Source organism: Arthroderma uncinatum, assembly GCF_011692745.1.
Source record: "Arthroderma uncinatum strain CBS 119779 chromosome Unknown scaffold2, whole genome shotgun sequence".
Taxonomy (NCBI): domain Eukaryota; kingdom Fungi; phylum Ascomycota; class Eurotiomycetes; order Onygenales; family Arthrodermataceae; genus Arthroderma; species Arthroderma uncinatum.
In genome coordinates, this window is record NW_022983864.1 from 4,463,793 (window position 1) to 4,487,807 (window position 24,015).

The 24,015-nt window shown below is 47.1% G+C and overlaps 5 protein-coding genes across 5 annotated transcripts; 2 read left to right on the plus strand and 3 right to left on the minus strand.

Moving 5' to 3' along the window:
* Positions 1-281: 281 nt before the first annotated feature.
* On the minus strand, positions 282-6,767 carry GIQ15_03341 (cell division-associated protein bimb; the record flags this gene model as incomplete). The annotated part of the gene is made up of 3 exons (XM_033550758.1): positions 282-1,909; positions 1,966-3,473; positions 3,532-6,767. The coding sequence occupies 3 exons, from the start codon at positions 6,765-6,767 to the stop codon at positions 282-284; spliced, it is 6,372 nt and encodes a 2,123-aa protein (XP_033407919.1).
* Positions 6,768-10,895: 4,128 nt separating this feature from the next.
* Positions 10,896-12,248, plus strand: GIQ15_03342 (uncharacterized protein; the record flags this gene model as incomplete). The annotated part of the gene is made up of 1 exon (XM_033550759.1): positions 10,896-12,248. One exon carries the CDS (start codon positions 10,896-10,898, stop codon positions 12,246-12,248), a length of 1,353 nt encoding a protein of 450 aa, XP_033407920.1.
* A 427-nt stretch (positions 12,249-12,675) lies between these two features.
* GIQ15_03343 (uncharacterized protein) lies at positions 12,676-13,545 on the minus strand (the record flags this gene model as incomplete). Its single annotated transcript, XM_033550760.1, has 1 exon — positions 12,676-13,545. The coding sequence occupies one exon, from the start codon at positions 13,543-13,545 to the stop codon at positions 12,676-12,678; it is 870 nt and encodes a 289-aa protein (XP_033407921.1).
* Positions 13,546-18,866: 5,321 nt separating this feature from the next.
* On the plus strand, positions 18,867-21,433 carry GIQ15_03344 (fungal specific transcription factor domain-containing protein; the record flags this gene model as incomplete). The annotated part of the gene is made up of 2 exons (XM_033550761.1): positions 18,867-19,538; positions 19,610-21,433. The coding sequence occupies 2 exons, from the start codon at positions 18,867-18,869 to the stop codon at positions 21,431-21,433; spliced, it is 2,496 nt and encodes an 831-aa protein (XP_033407922.1).
* A 577-nt stretch (positions 21,434-22,010) lies between these two features.
* GIQ15_03345 (benzoate 4-monooxygenase cytochrome P450) lies at positions 22,011-23,754 on the minus strand (the record flags this gene model as incomplete). The annotated part of the gene is made up of 3 exons (XM_033550762.1): positions 22,011-22,179; positions 22,268-23,391; positions 23,698-23,754. 3 exons carry the CDS (start codon positions 23,752-23,754, stop codon positions 22,011-22,013), a joined length of 1,350 nt encoding a protein of 449 aa, XP_033407923.1.
* Positions 23,755-24,015: the final 261 nt, after the last annotated feature.

Consider the following 24,015-nt stretch of genomic DNA (forward strand, 5'->3'; position numbering starts at 1 on the left):
AAGTTGATATTTAGCTGATGCGGGGTATTCCGGATCTCGCCCAACTTCCCCCGCACCGAAAGTTCTGCTAAAGATAACTAAAGCAGGTAAACATCCTTAACTACCTAGTAGCTGTTAATTGAGTAGTTTGGATATTAACGAAATACATTATGGTTCATCTATATATGTACATAAATAATAAGACTTCCATTATTCCAATACAAACCTCCTCTCACGGGTGTCAGTCGACATGGGGCATAAAGCACTTATCATCAAAAAATAATAATAATAAAAATGCACCTCTATTTTAAAAACACCGGAACTCCATATATGACGGGCGCTGCGCCATTCAAGTATTTGAGGATGCATGAGTCCCGAGAGCCAGCCACCGCCGTGTCTAAGCCGATTTGATCTGCCTGGTTCTCACCTTGGGATGGTGAAGTAGAAGAATTCGCCGTCGATGCAGAGGCGGATAATAGCCCCCATTTTTCAAACACTGTTTTAGCAAATCGATCAATGTCCTTATCCGTGACGTCCCAAAGCGTTGCTACTAAAGCAGGGGCTCCAGCATGCATGTAATTCCATGGTGTTCCGTAGGGCTCGAAGTCACCCGCTTCCGTCATTGAGCCGCTACTACATCCCATCAGGAAAGTCACAGCACACCTATCAAGCCTTCTAACGGTCCGACCGCGGATGTATTGGGCTCCGCTGCCGTGTCCGAAGTACAGCATGATGTCCTTGCTTTTTAACGCGGTTTCGAATGCCTCCTCCGTTGGTGCTGTATGCACTCTACCTGTCCAACCTTGTAAGGCCGATAGTGGTGCTCCAAAGGCGGTTTCCGTTGACTTGAGATCACCGCCAGGATTGAGGATATATGTGCCGTTGTTTCTATTAGCATAAAACCCGAATTGGCCGTTTTCGGGGATTTCTTGACCCTGAAATCGCAGCACTTGTTCTCGTACACTTTGAAGTGATGGCATACGGGAAACCGAAGAGTTTTGTAGACAACCCATGGACTCCCATGGGAATGCATGGAGGGATTTGTCAAGAATTAGTATGGTATGGCGGGAGTGCGTTGAAGTTCGCTCCCGCCTATCTTCTTCTGCATAACAGTGTAGCGCATCGAGTGTCTCTACAACCATCATGTCAAAGTCAATTTCATCATACGCATTCGTCTCCCCGTGAAATTGAAGAATATCAACGATGAAATATAAGAAATCCATCACGGCATCTTCTGGGTTCATCTCATCGTCAAGGCTGCCAATATTGACAAACAGCTCCATCACCCATGGGTCGAAGGTAGGATAGTTGACCTTGGCCTTTCCTCGTTTCTCCCTTCTTGATGGAAGGTGTTTGTCAAGGATTTTGTTAAAGGAACTTGTGAACTTCGCTAAAAGTGCTTCGTTCCTTGGAGCTTGAGAAAATATCCCACGGAATCCCCCAAACCATACTGTTTCAATATTTTGGAGAAGGTCCTTCAGTTGCTGATCAAGATTTTCTCTGTTTGCCCACCACTCTTTCTTTGCCTTTTTGCCAACACAAGCCCCGGTGTTGTGAGCGCTCGCGTTTGCTAGGCGAATGATTTCCAACAGTTCGGCTTTGCCTTCCTGAAAACTAAATGTTTCCTCATCCATGTCGTCTTCCCCCCCTCGCTTGAGTGGGAGGCGCAGAATGAGTGGGCTTTGTCCTGACCGAAGCTTCGATATGATAAACTCATCCTGACTAGGACAGAGAGTGATAGATATAATGTCCCATTCAGCCGGTAGACTATTAACGTAGTTTTCAATAAAGTGACTTTCTTCGACAGGTGGTAGGGCTAAGTTTGCTGATGGAGAAGCTGGCCAATCTAAACCGCTCATGTGGCCAGATAACTCCTTATCGGAGACAATAGCGAGGTGATCCCGTGAAAAGGCGGAATTCCGACCCAGCTCTAGAAATAGGTTAGCATTGAATATTTCCCACTCGGGAGCCTTCCTTTTAACTTACCTATAGCATGTGCGGCAATAAAAGGTTCCACCTCGGAACTACGTGCAGATCCTGTTGCAAATGCCAGCATTGATGTCCGGCTTCGAAGGTAGGAGATTTCATGACCCTCTTTACTCGAACCACGTAGAGATACGGACGATGAAATATCTGCAAGAACTTGTTTCGCTGTGGAAAGTGTTTCCGAAATATCTCCTTCGCCATGAGAGAGGGGTTTGGCCGAAGTTTCAGTTGTAGACGCAGATTTCAACCGTCTTGTCCCAGCCCGAGACTTTGACCTCGAAGCTGTTTCTTTTAAAACCTGACCGGCACAATGGAGAGAAGGAAGTGATATTGTTGATTCTGGAAGAACGCAGTAGACTGAATGGCCCGCTAACTTTTGTACTGCTACTCCGAGCGTATAATGTACCTTGCAGAGGCTATGGGTAGAGTCTGTCGTTTCCGTCGACAAGACTCTGTCGGCTTGGTTTAGCAGTGTGAGTACTTCATTAAATTTTTGAGAGGGTAGTAGAAGCATAGCTTGTTTTCTGAGAAGATTGCTATGAAGCCGTGCAATCAGTGGCCGGTTGTGGGGAGTATCTACTTCGATAGGGGCAGGGGTCTTCGGTCGAACGGGGGGAGGTTTTGTTTGACGCGGCTTTTTAACGCTGCGCGAGCGAAGTGCGCGTGTGGCTGTAGTGGTGCAGGGCTTCTCGGCGGAAGTGATACTTAGGTCCTTCGTCTGTTTCACAATTTCCTTCAAAGGGTCGAAAAAAGGGTCAAGTAAGTCCACGGTATTGGTATTCGTTAAGCTCATTAGAGCTTGTATTGACTCGGAAAGGATGCGATAGGCACTCTCCATCTCCTCCCTAAGGACGTAGAGAGAGACCAAATGCATATTAAGTGAAATGGGGAGAATGGAGTCAAGCGACACTTGAGACTCGTTATGCAGCTTCTCCAGGAGTTCAGCTCCTTTGTGCGTACGACCACCTCGAATAAAACGATCACCGAGCTCGGCCTTAACAAGGGCAGCAAGCGAATGAGCACCAATTGCATCACAAGCTGCTAGGGCCTGTTCGCCGTGGTAGACTGCTTCTTGGAAGAATCCATTATGATCTGAAATCCGTGATAATTGTAGTAATGCGGCCACGTGAGAAGAAAAATGTGGCCAGTAAACCGACCCCTCGAAGTGAGAGTTTGAAGGTTTTCTGTTTTTGGCAGATATCTCAAGGGCTGCGATTCCATCCGCAAGAGCATCGGGGCTAATGGAACTCTTGTCTTGGCTATGCTTCTCTAGCTTAGTTTCGATGTATTTCTCTAGTCGGGCCCATAATCGACTGCTTATCTTGACCGCACGCTTCGCATAGTAAGCGGCTTCGTTCGGTTCACCTTTAGCTAAGAATGATCGGGACAAAAGGGTTGAGGCATCTGCTGCTAGGCGCTCAATTGTGGCCCGCGTTTGGAAATTTTCCTTCGATAGGCTAGCCGATATGCCGTCAAATATTGGCTGAGCTCGCAATATACTCTCGATACTATACTTTGGTAAGCTTTCTAGAGTTATGAAAGGGTTATTGCAATAATTATCCATACCTCTTTGCGGGATCCCCTATCTCTAATTGATATTCTGCGAAGCCAAGATGCCACGATAGTAGAACATGCGGAGTAATGGTATGTTCTTCAGATATAGCCTTGGCTTTGGTAAGCATGTGGCCAGCCTTATCAGAGTATCCGAGGCGGCTGTATTGAAGGCCCATTGAGGAATAACATGCAACCGTCGTAGAGAAATCGGCTCTCTCTTGCAACGTTAAAAGTCGACTGATGGCCGCGAGCGCAGTTATCTTTAATTTCCATAGCCCTCGAACTTCCAAATAATCAACGAGGCCACGCAATTGAGCCACCAAGGCAAGAGGGTCTCCAATCCGAGCTTGAACAGACTCCCATGACCCACAGCCTTGAAGAATGACGACCCAGGTCTGGACAGCATTCTCTAGAACTTCAGTAGACGGAGTTCCTGAACAAAATCCCATAGTGATCATAAGAGACGCCTCGAGGTCATCACGGAGAAGCATCAAGTCTTTGTCCTCAGAAGGTGTAACAATGGAAGACAGACATCTGGCTGCTTCAGTAAGTAGGGATTCAGAAAATGATTTTTCAAACGGGGGGTTATGCTCTAGCAAAAACCGCAAGATTTGGTGAATAACCCTTGAGCGACGGATAGGGTAGGTCCCCCACGTGAGTAAAGAAAGGATGGTGGATATCAATGATGAGAGGTGTGCAATAGTTGCAGGCGAAGTGGCTACTTGTGGTGTGTCCATTAAAATGGCTGCTTGTTGCTCGAGTAGAGTTGCTCGGTGGCATGGCTGGAGGCCCTCACTATCATATATGACTGAATTCAACCGGGGTTCATGTTTGATTTGGCTCCTGATGTAGGAGCCCATGACCCGACCCAGTGCGTATGCTGGCCCCCTAGGGTCCTTCCAGATATGACGTGGATGGCCCTCGGACGCCATGCGACTAGCGGTTTCCAACACTCCAGCCTCAAGATGGGCTTGTATTGCTGAAATATAAGCTGCGGAAGACCTTTTAGCCTTCCCAATCTCGGAGTATAAGGCCGCTTGTCGTTCTAATTTAATTGAAATAAGTCCGGAAATTTGTTCTGGTAAGGCGCAGTGTTTAAGCACATTTATAGCTTGTTCCACAGGAGGTAATAATTCGAGAGGTTCTTTGCCCAAATCTTTATATCGCATATAGGTAGACCAGTATAGGTTTGAAATCCTCAAGAGACGAAGTGAGGAATTCAAGGCCGCACCATTATCTGGCTCACAGCGGGAACCGATTTTTCGAAGGAGCTGGCAGAGTGAAACACAGGCGGGTAAAACAGGCTCAACCTTTGACCACAGCAGCGAAGTTCCCCCAGACGAAAGTTTCCCAAGTGCAACTCCAGAGTCTACCGCAGCCAGTGCAATATTCCCGCACTTTTGTAGGCACAGAGACAGCGCATCTACATCGTCATGCTGCGCGTCTTGAACAGCCGGCGTTAGATAACGTACAAGGAACCGAACAAAGCTCACTAAATAACTTAGAGTAGAATCATAAATCTTAGTGACGCTCGAATCCCCTAGATCGTCTTTCGAAGACGGCTCTGTTGACGAGATATGTTTCATGACTGCTTTCTTGAGTAACGCGCTCTCCATGAGAAGCTCATCCAGTTCAGTCTGGTTGCCCTTCATGGAAGATGCCAAATCAGTTGCGGCTTCACCAATAGCATTCAAGGCTTGGGTATCCGGAGTCGATCGCGGTTTAAGTGATTCGACTTTCAAAAGAGCTCTTCGACACTGAAATATTGCGCGCTGTACCGGCCGCCCATTAGGGAGAGATGTAGCAGAGGATTCACAGAGCTCAGTTGCAATTTCTAAGCGGCCAGCGCTGTAAGCAATCTGGCCAAGCGTCTTTGCAACTACTGCCATGAAGTTGGATTTGTGCTCAGAATTTTGCTCAATATATCCATTCGATTTCAAGCGCGCCTTTAACTTTCCAAATGCAGCTTGAATACCATCAAACTCGTGCTTTTGCGAATTCGGACACCGTCTGGCATAGGTAGTAACGTATCGAGAAAGGGGCCCCCAAAGTTCCTTATCTTGATCACAGTTATGACCAGATATTTTCCACCAAATACAACGTATTTCTAGCGCGAGGAATTGAAGCAGTAGTGGTACTGTCGGGTTAACTCGACTGTCAGATGGGGTCTGTTTCTCTTCAGCAGGCGAAAGTATGATAGAAAGTGACAGGATATTTTGAGAATGGGATTGAAGTTGCTGGGCTGCCTTATCGTCCGTAATGGTTCCCATGTTATGCGCCGCAAGAATTGCATTGGCAGGGCTTGAGGGGTTCTCTAACGTTAGCAGTTGAAGGATCTTGCGGCTTGTAACGGGGCTTCCTCCAGACGTTAGAATCTTGAGAGCATAGGACTGGAAGGAGATGAGAAGTTGTAGGAGTGGTCCGCTTTCAGGTAGAACTTGGAACTCTAGGAGAGACTCTAGTGACGGCTTTTGAATGGCCATGTGCTTTTTCACAAGTCCCTGGGTCCTCTTCGTCCGTTCAGCGTCGATAGCGATCAGTAGAGTTGATTTTAACATCCACAGCGCTTTAATCGCTAGATCTTGTAATCCAACAACTAGTAGCTTCCCAACTAATATCGCTATCCCCTGGCTCAAATGAAGATTATTTGGATCGAAGCTTTCCTCGGAGACTCGTATATCTCGCAAAGTTTCCAGGGACAGCAAAGCGCATTCCGCAACAACGTTAATTCGTGTTTTCCCGTCGGCCTTGACCAACTCATCCGAGCCATCCTTCACATTATCTAGTGGTTGTATCTTTGGATTTGGCGACGTTAACTGTAACGGTGTCTTCGCCCCACCATCATTTCTCCCTCCGTGATTTCCATTTGCTCTAGGCGCCTTGGTAGCTCGAGATGCCGGGACCTTCTTTATATGCTCGGAGAGTAATTTCGACGCGATATTAAACACCTCGGTCGCGAGGACTAGCTTCTCATGCTTCGATAGTAGCGGCGCGTCCGCTTCGCCCGTGGACTGCGTAGGAACGGAAGCTTTTGCGGCAGCCCGTATTTTGACCGTCCTACTGGGTTTGGAGGACGTTGGATTCGCTGTGACTCGTTTCGTGGACTTCGTTTCCTTGGGTTTCGCATCGTTCGTAGCACTTGTAAGCAGCTGGCGCAACGTAGCCACAGTTGTGTTCGAGCATTTCGACGGATGTTGCAGGCCTTGTTTGACCGAGTCAGCCAATGAATCAAGTAATAGCCCCCCCATTCTCTTCCATAGATATCTCAGAATCGAAGAGGTTCGGTATCCTCGATGCGCATCCCTCCGTCATACCGATAGGCGCAAGGATGAAGCTTCGTTGTTGGCCAACAGCAGTTGCCCGGCAACGAGTGATTATGTAATAAACACGTGGTTTGCCAGGTCCTTTTTTTTCTTCTACTCTGAAATGAAGACTCGAGATCAGGACATCAATCGCCAACTACCGTGAATTGCGCGACCACATTTATCTGGAGCAACTGCGAGAATAACATCATGGCTAGTTTATTGTCTAGGAATTGCCCGAGGGCACTCTCCCCACTGAAACAAATCCCAACTCTGTCTCTCTGCTCCACCCGATCCCGATTCCTATCACCCTTGCAATTATGCCAATTTATCTCAACTGGGCGTATGACACCTAAGATTGCAGACGCCTCGATGTGGAACTCGGTAATACCTAAATTCCTACGAGACGGAAGCCGGCAAGAGTCAAAGAACGAGACAGCTTTGGGGATCACGGAACGAAATCCGGCCGTATTCTACATCGTCATGTTCATATTGATTGGATCCCAAGCAATTCATTTGCTCCAACTTCGAACTACCCACGAAAATTTTTTGCGCAGCACGGACTCGAAGATAAGACAGCTGGGCGAGGTCATCGATAGGCTGAACAAGGGCGAGGAGGTAGATGTCAAGAAGGTGCTTGGTACGGGAAATAAAGCATCAGAGGATGAATGGGAAGAAGGTAAATATCATACCAACCTTTTACTGGGCAGTGTAGGAATATACGAGCAATGATGATACTGACGTTTATAATAGTACTACGAGAAATTGAACGAGAAGAGCTAGACTGGAGGGAAAAACTTGGTTCTATACAATCTGGTGGAAATTCCCAGGAATCTGATGCCGCCTCCCCACACAAGCAACCCGCAAAAACACCAGTTGCACAGAAGCGTCCTCCACAATTTTACTAAACATCGTTCTAATCCGCCCTTGACAGTGTTGAAATTCTACCAATCGGGGTTTGAATCGCTATCTTCAACATCTAGAGCCATTCCTAATAGGCAGTTCCTTCAACTCATGGGACAAGCCTAGCCTTCCTCATCGGTTCTAGAACATTGATCCACGTATCCCGAGGGCTCCCGTCCTCCACAAATCCTGTGGACCTTAACTTCTGAGGACCTTAACTTCTGAAGGTCAAGCTGCCGGTTCAAATTCAATTTTGTCAGGCCCCAGTTCTCTGACCCATCCATCGATGGAGAAACAATATTCCACGCCTTTAGATTATACTCTTGTACCATATTCCTATATTCCACTTCATGTGTCTGAATATATCTGTCGGGTCCTGGTGACTCAGTCCAATTTTTCTCGTTATCCACCGGTGGTTTTCCGACGAGACCAAACCATTTGCATAAATCTGGCCACTTCATTTCCCAACTCCACGGCGTTCCGAAGAGGCTACATTAAACCCTTCTCCGTTAATAGAAGGATCTGACTGCAACGATAAATGGATAGAAGCTTTTGCGATCATATCAGCTCCCGCGTCACTCGATAGGGCCTTCCATACTCCGAAGCTACCTGGGAATGGACACTCCGCACCCTGGCCATTGATGAATCCATACAACGATAAAAACATTGCGGTTGGATAAACAACATTGTACGAGTTGATTCGCGGGACAAATCCTAAGACGAGAAACATTTAACCACCTTGCACTGCTTTGAAATGAACAACAGGACCCTAGAGATGGATTGAAAGGATTCGTTCATACCAATAACTTCATCCGGCCTTGTCTCGCACCATTTCCACGGCTTTCCTGCTGAATATTCACTCATCCACTTTGTCCAGATGGGATAGTGAAGCTTATCAACAAATGGCTTGCGCAATGGGGGCAATGTTTCCGAAAGAGGGGCAGTGTGATAAAAAATCATCGGTGAAACAGACGCGATATATAAAGGTGCCGTATTGGAGATGGATGAATTCGAGGTTTGGGGCAAGACTCTCTATCACAGTCACCATTTTTCGAAGCGAGTTGAGGCTTGCCGCAAACGGTTCAACATCATCATCTTTCGAAGGTGGATCCTGTACTACCCGTACAAACAGTGGTGGTTAGCAAATTCATACCATAATTCGGTTAATATATCGACCTTGTTTTGTCCCTTTTAGAAGACTCTCGCATACTAAGGTAGTAAACATGTGTCACGCTGTGGATATCCGAAATATCGCTCTTGAGTTTCTCTCTCAACATCTCCCCTGAGTTATTATGGATATCGAAACCAAATGCAAGCTGGAAAGCTATATCTTTGCTATTTTGCGGCCAATATGAAACCTCCTCTGCACGCATGGGCTTCCTTGTCACTCCTGTGACCCGCGCCTAAGTATTTGATCGCGGATAATCCCGTAGTAGCTGGTTAATGAACGCCCAACCAGATATCCCCGATGCCCCGAGAACTAAGGCATGGCGGTGGTTTGAGGCAGCCATTCTCGAACTTGACTCTGAAGCGACTCTAATGTTTGTAACGGCAGACCACCTGGTACTTTAACGGGGCTATACCTATCCTATTATCCTCGGTATCAATCCACGCCCTTTCGAGCATCATCATCTCAGATACGAGAGTCAGACTTGATCTAATCTAATCAGCCGAGAATACGATATTTTGACACGTGGTCAGGGTCTCGGCTTTACATGGGATAAATGATTAAGCTTGAGATGAGATTAATTGGGCAACAGTACACTGCATTGTGCTCCGTTTGTGGATGTTGAAATCAAAGGCCTCGTCTATACTTCAAATTTATTGTACCTGCTCCCTTTACTGCGAATGAGTCTACTACACGTCATCTTGTCAATTCTGATCTATTTCCAATGTTGATGAACCAGATATCGATGCATATTAACATTTACTCTCCTGGACCCCCAGCATATTGCGCGGTTTAGGATATATGGGACCTTTCCGTGAAGAGAATAGAATCCCAGGAGTGACGTTGATCCGCTTGTCAGGCTCGAATAATGGTGTGCATGCTACATGCCGGCCTCAAGGATCAATTGCATCCAATACGAAAGGGCACTCGAGTCATCAAGTACTGAAAGGCAAGAACCAGCAGCATTTTACGGCGATCAGTCATCATGGCTAAGCAAGTTCGTTTGCATATTTCTAATATGCTAGGGGTTATTACTCGCCATACATATCTTTTGAGGTATTCTTTTATCTAGATACAGCATCCAGAAAATTAATACATTTGGTGACGGAATTGAGTCATACTCTATTACCAGGTCCAGATATTACATTATTTAGATACTATCCTAGCCGTGTATACAAATGGACGACTCTAGCCCCAAGATTTTCACATTAGTGTAAGGCAGACAGGATAGATGGTTGTTATTGTGGTTTTCGGCCGATGGCCTGCCGCATCAAGCATATTGGGGCGGATTGACATACATATCGCAAAAAGGGCCAAGAAGATCTATAGATTTAGTATCAGTATAGGATGGTTAGTAGAGTGCATTTATTGGCTTTAAGTCTGGTTCACTCATATGGTGTTTTCAAGGGCCTAAGTGGTAGGATATAGAACCGGCATCCTTGTAACTGTCCTTTAAACAGCGGGGTACAGGGCAATAGCTGTGTGTTAGAGTAGGCATGGAGAACGTTGGGCTGATCGCTGGAGGCTATGTGCATATAAAATAGAGGATTTCAATGCATCATAGCCGTTATTTAGCCCCTGGAGGTCGTAGCCGCCCATGCAATGTCTAGTTGTGGCTGTGTCGCTTGGATCACTAGATGCGACCACTCAAACCACACCCAATCACTAACCAACTGACTATCCAACGCGCCGTGGCTTAAACATCACCCTGACCTCGAGGCTGAGCTCGATTCATGAGTAGCGAGACAGCTGTGCCATAACTAGACGAGAACCGCCTTGTAGCCTATCTGTGCTTGCTGGAAAATTGACCTAAACCAAGGGCCATATAACTTCGATATCCCCTCCTTGAGAAGATACGATAACTAACACTACCACCTACCTAAAAAATGGCCAAACGTCCAACATTGAGCCAACTACTTGGTGATATTACCCATTTGATTCGACGGAAAACAAAATCTCTTATACATCGACCCCCTCCCGAACACCAAATACACCCAAGGAACATGACGCTACTAGCTAGCATTGAAGATGGCACGTTTCCTTCTCTTAGCGATACCCAAGTTGTCAAGCTCTTTGGCCTCACATTCCGCTGGGAGCTCGACCGACTCAAGCACGCAAAGCCGACGGTAGAGTCCGTGGGCACCCCAGCACAGGGGGCTTTGGGCCATGGTGACCTCAGCCCCTCGCGGCTCTTATTTGGGGAAGACTTTGTCGAAGTCAACCGGACACTTGTTGGAATGCTTGCATTAAAGTGGTTATTGGCAAAGGACTATGATTCATTTACTCGCTATCAGAATCCGATGAGAAGGCTAAGACCGGAATCCTTTGAGAAGCTTCATACCGTTTTAGTTGGTGGTCTCCCGAATGCTGGAGACATATACTCTCTTCTTGTTGCAATCGTGGTGAACGATTTAGGGAAAGATGACAGCCTCGAAACATCGATATCAGAGGCCACGAGCCAGACATACGACAACCATGACGAGGTCCTTTTAGCGGCTGCCAATGCCCATATTATACCATCTATCAACACACTCGAGCCAAATTTGAAGGCAGATCTTATGCTGGGCATTGAAATTGGCTCCAAGCTTAATTTGGCGCAACTGGCTCAAGCTGAGAATGTTCCAGCGAGTCTCCAAAGCATATACACTATGCGTGGCAAGCGCCGTGCCTTTTTCTTGAAATATATGGAGGTTCTCTTGGACGTTGCGGGAGCTGCTGGCCATATAGAATCTCGCTGTGCAGGACAAATGACGGAACCCGTGTTCCGAAGTTATCTCGCAGTATATGATGCCTTAGTCGATACTATTGGAGGCAATCTCCCTTTGCAGCAGGCGTACAACCGTGTTTTATCTTCTAGAGCGAAGATTCTCCAGGATGCCGGGTTTAGAGGGTTATCAATCCGAATACCGACTGAACGTGCTTTGCTACGACTATTGACAATGGGCAGGGTTGCTGATGCACAGTTAGCAGAATGCTTTGCTCAAGCCTTTGGAGAATTACCGGACGGTATGAGGAAAACTTTAGTAGATGGATTGAGCATCGATGGCCTTAGCTCGAAGCCTGCGATCTTGCCTTACTATGCACCAGGACTAATTGCTGAAGGGCTAAGAAATTGTGCTAATGGCTCAGCAAATCCAAATTCAAAGTTGCGTGCTGTTGGATCATTGATGCGATTCCTTGCCCGAGTCTATCAGGAAACAGCACCAGAACTACCTGTTTGTGAGGGCGAGGTAGCTCCAGGCATCATTCAAGTTGACTTGTCCTTTGCGCACGCAGTAGTAGCGAGTGAAGAGTTCAAAGTAGACCCAGATGTATTAGATAAAGTGTCCATCTTTAATCGATCAATATCAGCATAAATGGTTAATATTATTGTTATGATTAATGCCATAGAATATGGGTGTTTCACTTCTATCTGGATCCATCAAATTGTTTGATATCAAGCTCTGCGCAACTCGCCCGAGAATTTACAACCGTGCGCGCGCCACATTCTATCGGCAAATGCATATCCCCTCGCCTTTGTTCAAAGTCTCGGGTAGTGTGGGGGTGGAGGATTTAATGAAAGATTTATAAACCCCAGTGTTATGTATGTGTATGTGTTACTATTTCTTTGATAGGGGACACGTTTGCAAATAACAATTAGCAACAAAACATCAGGCGCCAGAGGAAAAAAGAAAATTCGTTGGAGCCTGATAGTTAACTACTATATGGACAGAAACACGTCCGCTGCGAGAAAAAAAAAAAAAAAAAAACGCCGATATTAAAGCCAAAAAATGTAACTTGATTTCAACCATCAGAACACTTTCGACTTGGGGTCAGCTGAGATCGACGCGCTTCGGCCATCAGTCGATCTTTCTCACCAACGGCGTCCCAGTCTGGATCTGTACGATTTTCGTATGCAAGCTCAAGCCAGTTCTCCCACGCCTGGGTCTGGGGAACCGCGCCGCTAACTATCACCCAGTTGATCTCCTCCGTGGCATGGATAGCATACCATAGCGTCCGTGTGAAGCTTGGCTGAGCGCCATCGCTACCAATCTCGTGAGCAGCCTTGACGTTGCTGGGCGTGACATCCTTCCAATCATATCGTGACATGTCCCATATCCAACGCTTTGGCAGCAATGACGATCCCCAGTACATGGCGTTCAGGAGCATGTAAACTGCAGATACTACAGCCTGCATGGTCCATTCGCAATTGCCGAGTAGCACGACAGAAAACATGATCAGAAACGTCCCAATGCCGACCAGAGCTCTAGACCACTGGTCGTTGAGAGTGTAGTTACATTCCTCTGTACCGGTATAAAGCTCGCGAGCTAGTTCCTCTGTGCATCGCACGACAATAAACGCTCCCTCGCGTGTCCGTATGATAATATCTCCCTTCGGTACCACTGCAGCTGATGGCCGGACAGCGAGATGGGGCTTCCAGTAAAAAGCAATTCCGTTGAGTGTCGACACCATCGACATTGAAAAAATGGCAACAACCGCAGTCCCATCCTTCAAGACTAGAGCCCAGACGAAGGCGCTTACAGTCATCAAGAAAGAAGCAATTGTGATGAGACTGAGAGGTGACCACTTGTTGGGAGTAATTGCGTATTTATTCCCATGTTTATGCGGGGGCGGCACAGATACGGGTCTCTTTGACCGTAGGCCCTCAGGCATTATCAATTTTTCAAGCTTGATGCTCTGTGATTTTTCATATTTGCTTCTTTTTTCCGTCCATGAGATCTCATATACAACAACTTGGTATGGTTTCAAATCCGCGATTGGATGAATTATATTCGGAAAGTAGTTCAATTCGTGGACCAGAGTCCCTGAATGCACTCCGCAAACAACTGCTGGAGGACTTGGTAATCTCACTGGCCGTGTTGCGCGGAGTAGTGCCTGCGGTGCTGGGATTAAACGCGGTAATAGAGATAGCTTAGATGCAGTCAACGGCTGGGCTTGATCGGCCACGGATGATTCTCCGAGGACGGCGAGAAGGCCGACGCCTTCGAGTCGCCATCCTGCGGTATCGAATCGATCCGTTGGAAACCATCCAGACATTCCGCCTCGCATTACTCAGTCGCTCTTCAAAATATTTTCATATGGTATCTGGGCGTCTTTTTTTGTTAGAATTTGAAGATCTCAGATGATAATCCAATATTAATCAATCAATCTAGGTAAAGATGTACCTTCACACTGGGGATAATATGTCTGAATTTCCAAGAGGGGTTTCAAAACGGTTATCCTCAATTAGAGGTTCGTGGCTAGTTAGTGTACTTTTTGTAACTACGCACTGTAGCCGGCGAGCAAAAAAAACCAAATGGGGTTAATGGTAAACGACAACCCACACCAGCCAAAGAATTCAAATCGATATTGATATCGAATAATATATTTGAGGTGTTTCGCACCCAGCGTCAGAAAGAGATTTACGCTAAGCAAATAACTAAATATGGAAGTGGATCTGCAGGCTCGTATTTGCCGCGAGTGACACGAATTCTCAGGGGCTTCATGTTTGATAACCTGACAGAAGGGCGCATGGAGGTACAAACTGAATTCAAGTAGGAGATGTAGAAATACAGAGGCATTTCTAGCCCCCGGTGGGTGAGTAGACGTACGGGGTGATGTCTTGGATTTGTCATATCATACCTCCATATAATTGTCTCTGGTTGCAGGTTAAGCCAATGAAGCTGAATTAGTAAATATACCGGTCATTTGGGGGACCGGCCCTGCAAACAAATCATAGATTGGCCCCTGTTCTAGAAATCACCGATCAGGTGGATGATTAAGTATAACGGCCGCCTTGTTATGAAGACCTAAGCTCCATTTCCTCGGGTGCGATCAACAACTGTCAGCTTGGACGACGTTGCTCCTCGATAACCATAACCTGGTATATGCCTTGCAGTAACATATTTCTTTTCCTCTCATTGTTAAAACCAGCTGAGTTCATCCTATCACAAGGTGCAAGTCCTTCCAGGGTCTACTATCAAACCCCTAAGTACGTATTCAGAGTTATAATCCAGCAGAAGACCACCAGCAGGCGCGAGGTATACCGGCTCTGATATCGGACTTGGTGACAGCCATTTTCTTCCATGCATATGCGCCTTGGAGCCCTATTTTAAGCAATTTTAGCGTATCTTCTCTGATAGTTGGCTTATTTCTCTATATCACAATACCTGGTGAGGGTGTGCCGGTGTCAATATCCTCCTGCCTTTTTAAGAATTTGATCAGGTCACATAGTTATGTTACTCTTCCCTCAGACATGAAAGCAGCTAAGAGTCCTAGGGGCCATTCAAATGTGGATCCTCGACCACCCTCGCCTTATTGGTGAGTTGCGCGGTTAGATTTTTGCAACAATCAGTAGTTAAGCCCGTCCAATGATCATCGCTGGCCCTATTACAAGAGTACACCCTCTTCAACCTCGATCATTTCTGCCTTGCCACTATCAGTATAACAGGCTACCCAGGGATCCGGATCCCTTGAGCTCTAGGCCTGCAGCGGACGCAATTCAAACGTCCGCGACGTGAATATAGCCGATCGCGCATCATGCAACATATTCTTTTTCTTGAGGACCTAATGCAGTTTCCGCAGGCACGGGATACTGTTCGTTCGCTTTCGTATTTCAACGGAAAAGGAGTGGCGTACCTTATAGCTAACTGGATGTGTGGTCTAGAAACTATGCTGGCGAGCGTGGTAGGATTAGGGTCTGCGAATACCTTCATAGTATGAGAGGTCGGCGTGGCCGAAACTGTCTTGAGATGTTGCGCGCTCGGCCATACCATCATTCCGTGGTACACTAAACCATCAAGCGAGTTTAGCGCCTATTTGGTCAATGAGTTCGCGTTTGACATAAAAATGGCATGCTGATTTCAAACCATATTAAATTCCCTGGCCGAGAAAGGGTCACTGCACCCAAGATTTCCTTTATTATCGGACAAACATTAGGGGATACATTCAAATAAACAAATAGATCGATTAAAAATCCGGGAAACTTCAAGCCACCATCTTCATAAATTGATAGCATTAGTTGCATAAAGTAATGACAAAAGGTTCTGTTCCATAGACCGTATATCATGGGGTATTGTTCCCATTGGTGGAGCGCCTGAACCTCCTGCTGCGTATAGATTGAATTGGCCGGGTTGCATGGTACGTGGGACTGCCACATAATACCAGATTGCATTCCGCAGGCGTTCAATGGATTGTGATACCAAGTTGATGAGGAATATGATATTCGGTTCTGCATTTGACAATATGAGGGAGCTGACATTCGGTTCTGCATTTGATAATAAAGGCAATCTTCCAAGGCGAATATTAGGCATCGCAGGGGGAATAAGTGAGGTTTCAGACTGGCTGTTGTGAAGCTGCTGCATTGGAAATGTCGTGTTAATTCGGCTTTGGGCTAGAACGAATAGCTCTGAAATAACAGACTCGTATATTTGAAGCATGTTTGCATAGCAAGAAAGTATGGAAGGTAAGTCCATCGGCCTGGTACTCGATTTGTTATCAGAGGCAAATGTCGAGCCAAGTGGGGGTTGCAGTGGATGTTGCGGCATTGCAAGCTGGGAAAGCTCGCCGGGGAAAGAATCTTCTGAATGTATATCATCAATGAGTCGGACTAGTTCGTCAGCAGCACCGAGAATATCTGCCAGGCTCGGTTCATGGTTGGAAGATGGCGCATTCTCCTGAGGCATGTCTGATTTGACAAAGAAGAACGAGGCTTGATCCTGAATCCTGGCGTGAAGAGAGTAGACCCGATATAATGTGCTATATGAATTTTCTGTAGGGGCCGTATTTGTATGGCTATTTAGTATCGTGGCTGGAAAATCAAAGCCTGTTGGGGATAACGGTCGTATCTTGTTACACTGATCAAGCATATGAATTGAAGCCGAATTCACTGTTGGAGTTCGATGTGCGTACGCTGTATCAACTGGCTGCACGTTCATTGAAGCAAAATCCGCGTTGGACTGCATGTTAAGCGGTGTTTGATCTGAATGAAAGGACAAGGTGTAATCGTTGGAACCATTCTCCGATGAAGGTGGTTCAGACAGTGAGTTATATAACGAGGATGCTGTGAGGAGTCAACACTAAAGCAAGAACATCAGCAAATTTCACTTACCATATGTACACTGAGCCTCATTCCCCCCAGTACTCCAATAGTTATAAGTATTTCCTACTAGATCAGTCAGTAACTTCTAAGTGTTTATAGAAGAAGGGCTCTGGTACCTAGGTTTGGCGTAGGCTCAAAATGGCCTATAAATGGTCCAGCAATCTGAGATAGTATGGTGTTGCTGGAAGAATCGAGCCGCTTCCGTCCTTTCGGTCTGCCTAGAGGCAACGGTGCGCTATATACACAGTCCAGCCCAAGTCGTGCGCATCGTTTGCATCCGGTATCGTTTAACGCCCTCATACACTTGCTCTTCAGGCTATGGCATTTATCACAAGCATTGCGCTTCCTAGTTGTCATAGAAGGTGATTTGGTGTTTACCATGTTGTCCCGTACTGCCAGCAAAGCCTAGGGCTGGCACTCACAAGATAAAAGCCACGCAGCTTGAGCAAAAGCGTATTTGAGGTCAGCAACTTCCGAATATTTCAATGGCGGTGAATATTTTGTCAAGGGTGTGGCCCATATCATAAAGTATTTATGTAAGTGCTTTGGGAACTTGTTATCGGAGCTCAGCCACGAGACAAAGGCAGCCATAGTATATTAAATCGTTCCATATGCAATTCAAGGCGGGTTATACGTAAGCACAAAAAGCTCCCTTCAACATGACTCAGGATCTATCGGTTGAAAATAACCATTTATCCCAGTCGGCTGGCATCGGTGCTCCAACAAAGATTCTAGCCATTAAATGAGAGATGTCGCTGTTGCAAAATACAGCCAGTCACAGGGTGTATAAGTGCCAAGCTAGCATGTCTTAGTCGATGACAAAATGCCCTGCATTGACAATCTTTGCGGTTCGCCATGGCAATTGGGTATTCCAGTATGCGGCACAGTGGCTCTGAAGGGGCTTCTGACTGGCATCACAGACGGGTTTTTGTTTTGTTTTTAGCCGCTAAAGTTGTACGGGCCTTTGCTAGTTGCTACCTTTTTTAGGATAGGTTGTTTAGCCTTGTGCTTAGCAACATATGCACTCTATAGTCTAGTTCTGTCAGGTAAACTACACAATAGGGGGCGGAGCACTTTACTCCCCATAGAGTATAGCTAAGGTACGGAGACCCTTGCCAGAACCCCATAAGTCTCCAGGATATGACTTTTGGTAGGGACTCCTATAACTTGACAGGTTCGGCTTATTCTATGTATGCATCCTTCATCGGCGGCTTTGGGGCCGAATGAATAAAAGAATAAAGCCAAGCAAATTGTTATGAAGCTTTTAGCCTCTGACAATAACGGGCGGTATAGGCAACTCCAAGCTGAAGCTGCAGGCCACACCTGACGAGACCCTGTCATCCAAACGGTTACGGCCGTGAAGAGCCTCGCTGTAGCGGTTGACCGTATCACGATCGAGCGTGGTGCAAATAGCCATACCGGCGCATGGCCCCGTTGGTTTTTCTCATCTCAACGCAAGATCGACGTTGGAACATGCATGAACGCATGAGCTGGCTGCTCTATTACATGCAGTGTTCCCCAACCTCTGCTGAAAGGGTACACGAGTTATATTATCCTCCTCGTGGACGTGAAATGCGACAACGGCGCAGGCCGTGGACTGGTTGCAGGTTGCGCTGACGATCAATTAAGCTTCGCTTATGATTTGACGTTACGGGAACAGCCGCGGGCTGCGAAGCGCGAATCACAGCGCCTATTTCTCATCGCGCGCCTCCACCGAACGTCCGAACCAGCTCAACGGAAAACGAACGCTAAACTCAGCGCACACCCCACATCAGACCAAAGCTGACAGCAGTCCCGACAAAGCGTCACAATACTCCGGGGAGACCGATGCAAATTTATCGCCCGAGGCTCTAGGGGGTCCAAGGGCGCAAAACCGGCGCATCGGACTATCATCATGGCTCAGCCAGGGAATACAGAACAATGGGACACGGCCTCTGCGGGCGGCTCGCCGGTCTCACAGCAGCAGGCCGCTAACATCTATTCACCAGGCAGTGCATCAAACGCTTTCGAGGGGCAGGTCGCAGCGAACGGTTCGCAGCTCCCAAGGAATGAACCGGCTAGTGACTTAGCTGGCCATTCGGCCGTTTCCCAGGCCACAACGTCTACGTCCTTAGGCGCGCCACCCAACCCACGAAGCTGCGTAACCTGTCGCCGTAGAAAGGTCCGCTGCAACAAGAATCACCCTTGCTCTAACTGCGTCAAGGCGAAGATTGAGTGTGTATACCCTAGCCCAGGAAGAGCTCCGAGGAAATCGAAGAAGCCCCGTGATACCGAATTGCTGGCACGTCTCCGGACCTTAGAAAACATCGTAAGGAACCTGGGTGGGCCGGAAGCCATAAGTGGCACTGGGCCAATTCTGTCAAATGAGATCAGCCCTGGCCAGAGTCCAAATAATAAGCAGCAAGAGCGAGAGACAGACGGCTCTGGCGCTGTGCAGCAAAATGCAGCTATCAAGAACGAAGACCCGGGCGTGAGTGAGATTGAGGAGAACATGGGAAAGTTGATGGCCGGAGAAGGAGGTAGTCAATATGTCAGCCATCGATTCTGGACGAGCTTTGGAAAAACTGTAAGAACCACATGTCATTTTCTGCATAATCCCCTCTACCTAAATCGAATCAAATACTGATTTTCATAAAGGTGGACGATTTGAAAAGTATCCTCGACCCTTTGTATTCAGATGAGGATGAAGACGACACTCTCGACGAATCGGTGTTCGATGGGGCATATGGTGTGAATCATGATGGGTTCTTATTTGGCTTTTCGTCACTCGCTCAGAGCCTTCGCGATTTCCACCCACCGCTGGACAAAGTGGACATTCTATGGGAAACTTACTGCCAAAACATTGCGCCGATAGTCCCAATTTTCCACAACCCCAGCTTGAAGCCGATCCTCTACCATGGCGCCAATAATCTTGATTCGTTGGACAAGAACACAGAGGTCATGATGCTAAGTATTTACTACACGTCTATTGCCTCCATGAGTGCTTCGGAATGCCTTTCCCGTCTGGGCGAAACCCGGGATGTTGCACTGGGTCGTTATAGATTCGCGGTAGAGCAGTCTCTGGGCCGGGCTAAGGTTTTACATTCAAGGAACTTTTCCCTTCTCCAGGGCCTAGTTCTATTCCTGATGTGTGTGAGGCAACAAGATGACTCTCGTTATGTGTGGACAATGATATCTATTGCATATCGCATCGCTCAGGCACTGGGTCTTCAACGTGACGGAACCCACTTTAATCTACCGCCGTTCGAAACAGAAATGCGACGCCGCTTGTGGTGGCACATTTGTATCTTGGATATCCGGTCTTCCGAAGATCACGGCTGCGATCCATTCATTCACGAAACTTCATATGATACCCGCTTACCATTGAATATCAACGACGAGGACATAGCCCCGGATTCCAGTGAAGCTCCCGAGGAGAGGGAGGGCTGCGCTGAGACGTCATTCTTTTTGATTCGATGCGAGATTGCTGTTGCTAATAGACGACTCAGTTTTACACCACCAAATGCTTCGTGCAGGATGATGGCTTCTAGCTATTCAATAGCTGATCGTGAAGAGCTCATTAATAAGCTCAGCACGAATCTGGAAACCCGTTTTATTCAACATTGCGATATGACCATCCCCATCCATTGGGTTTGTGCAACAGTTTCCCGCCTGGTAATTGCAAAGTTTTGGCTTATGATTCACCAGCCAATGGTTCAACAGTCTCCAAAAAATGCCATAGCGAGAGAGACCCATGATCGGCTTCTGATGACGTCTGTAGAGATCCTTGAGTTCTCTCGTTTATTGGAAACAAATGTCAACACCACTAAGTGGAGCTGGCTGTTCAAGACACATATGCAGTGGCATGCTGTTGCGTTTCTCCTCTCTGAACTGTGTGTCCGACCACTATGCCCAGGGGTTGATCGTGCGTGGAGAGCAATTAATTCTGTGTATGAGGCCTGGAACATACATTCTGAGAAAAAAAACGACATGCTTTGGCCGGCTATACGCAAGCTGATGGCGCGAGCGGTAAAATTCCGTGAAAAGCAACTTCTTCAACTCTCCATCCAACACGCAAAAGCGAGCATTGATATCCATGCCTCATGCGCAACAACTCCATCAACAGACCCATCGAGCACGTATCTGACCTCCTCCTCCTCACCACCGCAGTATTTGTCCGAGCCAACCAGTTATTCACATTTAAACCCGGACATGCAGATAGATAATGCCCCTCTTACGCAGAACTATAATTTTGGGGCCGGTCCGCAGTTGGGCACCACCCCAACGGGCCAGTGGGCGGATCCCACGGCGATCCCTCTGAGTATATCCCAGCTCGATACTAGTATACTATCATCTGCCTCGCCGTCGTGGTCTGATTGGGACCAATTAGTCCGCGAATTTCAACTGGATGTCGCCCAAAGCCGCCAAGCAAATGCTCCCGTTGTGCCAGGAGGGGTAGTTCTCCCCGATTGGTTTGAATAACTCTATCATCAATCATGGGAGCCGCCCAGGCCTACACGCTGCTTAACGAGTTTCCTGTTCTATTTCGCTTTCTTAGATCCATGTTTTAAAACACTATTCCAAATTTCAGTCAAAAAGCATGCAACATGCTCATGGATTTCTGCTTTCCTAAACCTTATGCGGATGACGGTAGCGAATTGAAGTTTCCCTTTCCGGGTAGGGCAGAATTTATTTTAGCGAGATCCTACCTCAGATACCCTCCCTTTTGGTGCCAATTTAACCATCTGCTTTGACTACACCCTAGTGAGTGAGTTTCTAGCTTCCTACTCCATTATATTCAACCACGGGGGAAATCAGCCTTGATACTTCACGCCAGTTTTTAATTAACCAATCCACGATAAGTTGTATCAGCAATATCAAATTATTGGCTAGCAATTCGTAATTAGTTTCATTTCCATATCAAAAGAAATCACCTCCTCTGCCACAGGTCATTCGCCAGCGCCACCTCTAGATCATATCAAGGGCATCATGAGGTTGTCTCTCATATTCCCAGCCGACAGCAGAGATATCCGATAAGTTTCACCAAGACCTAGGCCTCTCACCGCTTCACTGGAGTCACCTTGACCCACAGAGGCAGTTTGACGTAGGTTTGATAGTTTTCCACATGGTCCCAGTTATCGAATGCACCACCCTCCTTTGGAACAATTTCAAGGTCGAAATGCCAAAGCAATTTGGAGACTATGAGGCGAGCTTCATAATATGCCATCCTATTTGTTTTTGTTAGCCAAGTCACCTCACAGAGCCAACACAGCCAGAGCATCAAAATTAGTTGAATGAAATGGGCAAACAACTCACTTTTTACCAGGGCAATTGTGTGCACCATAGCTGAATGGTTGATACGCAGCCTTATCATCCTTGGCAAACTGTGGATCGAGCCCTTTAACGTCCGCAAGCCATCGCTCTGGAACAAAAGAATCAGGCAGATGGAAGTATTTTGGGGAGCGGAAGAGCGAGAATGCAGCAACAGATACGTTAGTTCCAGCGGGAACCAACTCGTCGCATATCATCGCTCCTCCCTTTTGCACAACACGGGGTAACCCGTTTGTACACGGTGGGTACACTCGTAGAGTCTCCTCCATGCAGGCAGTGAGATATTTCATTCCCAACAAAGCATCGTATGTGATCTCGTTGGAGGCGGAGAACTTAGTACGAATCTCCTTTACCAGCTTCTCCATGCAGCGCGGGTTCTTGAACAAAAGAAATGTCAAACAACGTAACTGTGTAGCCGTCGTCTCGCTACCGCCAAACACGAGGATTGGAGCATTTGAATGAAGCTCGCGCATTGTGATTCCATGCCGGCTCCCTCCATCTAGTAACATCCCGATGATGCCTTTGCTGTTCTTGTCGGCCTCCGTTCGTTTCAGGTATCGTTCCAGCTTCTCTGAAGTATAGGCAAGGAAAGTCCGTCGCAAGTTACTCAGAAGTTTCTGTGGCATAAGATTCCAAACCACGCGGAAAAGCCAGTACTCGTTCAGTACTACTATCATCGCGAATGCTTTCAGAAACTGTGAGACAGACTCTACCCAAGGGATATATTTGGAGTGGGTTAGCAAACCCAGGCATTCGCTGAAGAGGAGTTCGCCAATAACGTCGAATGTCATGAAATTATACCAGTCTGATATATTCAGGGGCTCGCCTTTGGATTCCTCTAGACGCTGCACAAGCAGATCCGTATATTTGACAAAGGTTTCTTCATTTTCTTTCAGTGTCTTTTCGGCAAGGACCTGCGTCATCATTCTTTTCTGTCGTGTATGGTCCTCGCCATTTGATGTCACGACGGATCGGGCGCCACCTTCTTCTTCTACACCGCGTATCGCTCGCGTGCCGCGGGCGTTAGCGCTGGTGCCGTAGATTTCTTTCCAGCCCTGACCGTGAGCAAAGCTAAGCTCGTCAGTTGCAATGCGCACGACATCGCCATACTTTCTATGTAAGTGAAATCGGAACTGTGCACGCCGGCCACGGAGAGTAGCCCACGTCACCGGTATGCGCGTGAGGGCTAAATATTTTGGCCCTGGGAACTTTCGAAGTGGGTGGAAAAAAAGATTGTATACCGCTGTTCCTAGGATATACTACACTTCGTTCCCCACCCCCAAAGAGGGGGAGAGCGGCCTGGGTTAGCCACCAGTATATGCTAGACGTGCTTCAAGGACCTGGATGTGGGGAATATGATGGAGAAATCTGGAGGGAATAATGGGTGAGTTGTTCTGTTGAAAGCACCAACATACCAGTGTAATAAGTGCGCTAGCCGTTGCCACGGCCGTTGAATCGACGATGAAAGCCATCAGGAAACGATTAGCTATCTGCTGGGTCTGAAAATAGTGTTTATCCTGATCCCAGCGCCGGGAGAGGCGTGAAAATTATATATCACTGCCGCGAAGGTGGTCAATTCACTGCAGGGAAAGGCAATCGATGCGATTACTCTCTCTGTCAAGGCACAACCCATGCAGCTGGCCTTCGTCAAAGCTAGAAAGTGAATATGCTTTACAATTTTCCAACGGTATTTACCGTTCATCCATATATCCCCGCATGTGAGGAGCAAACAA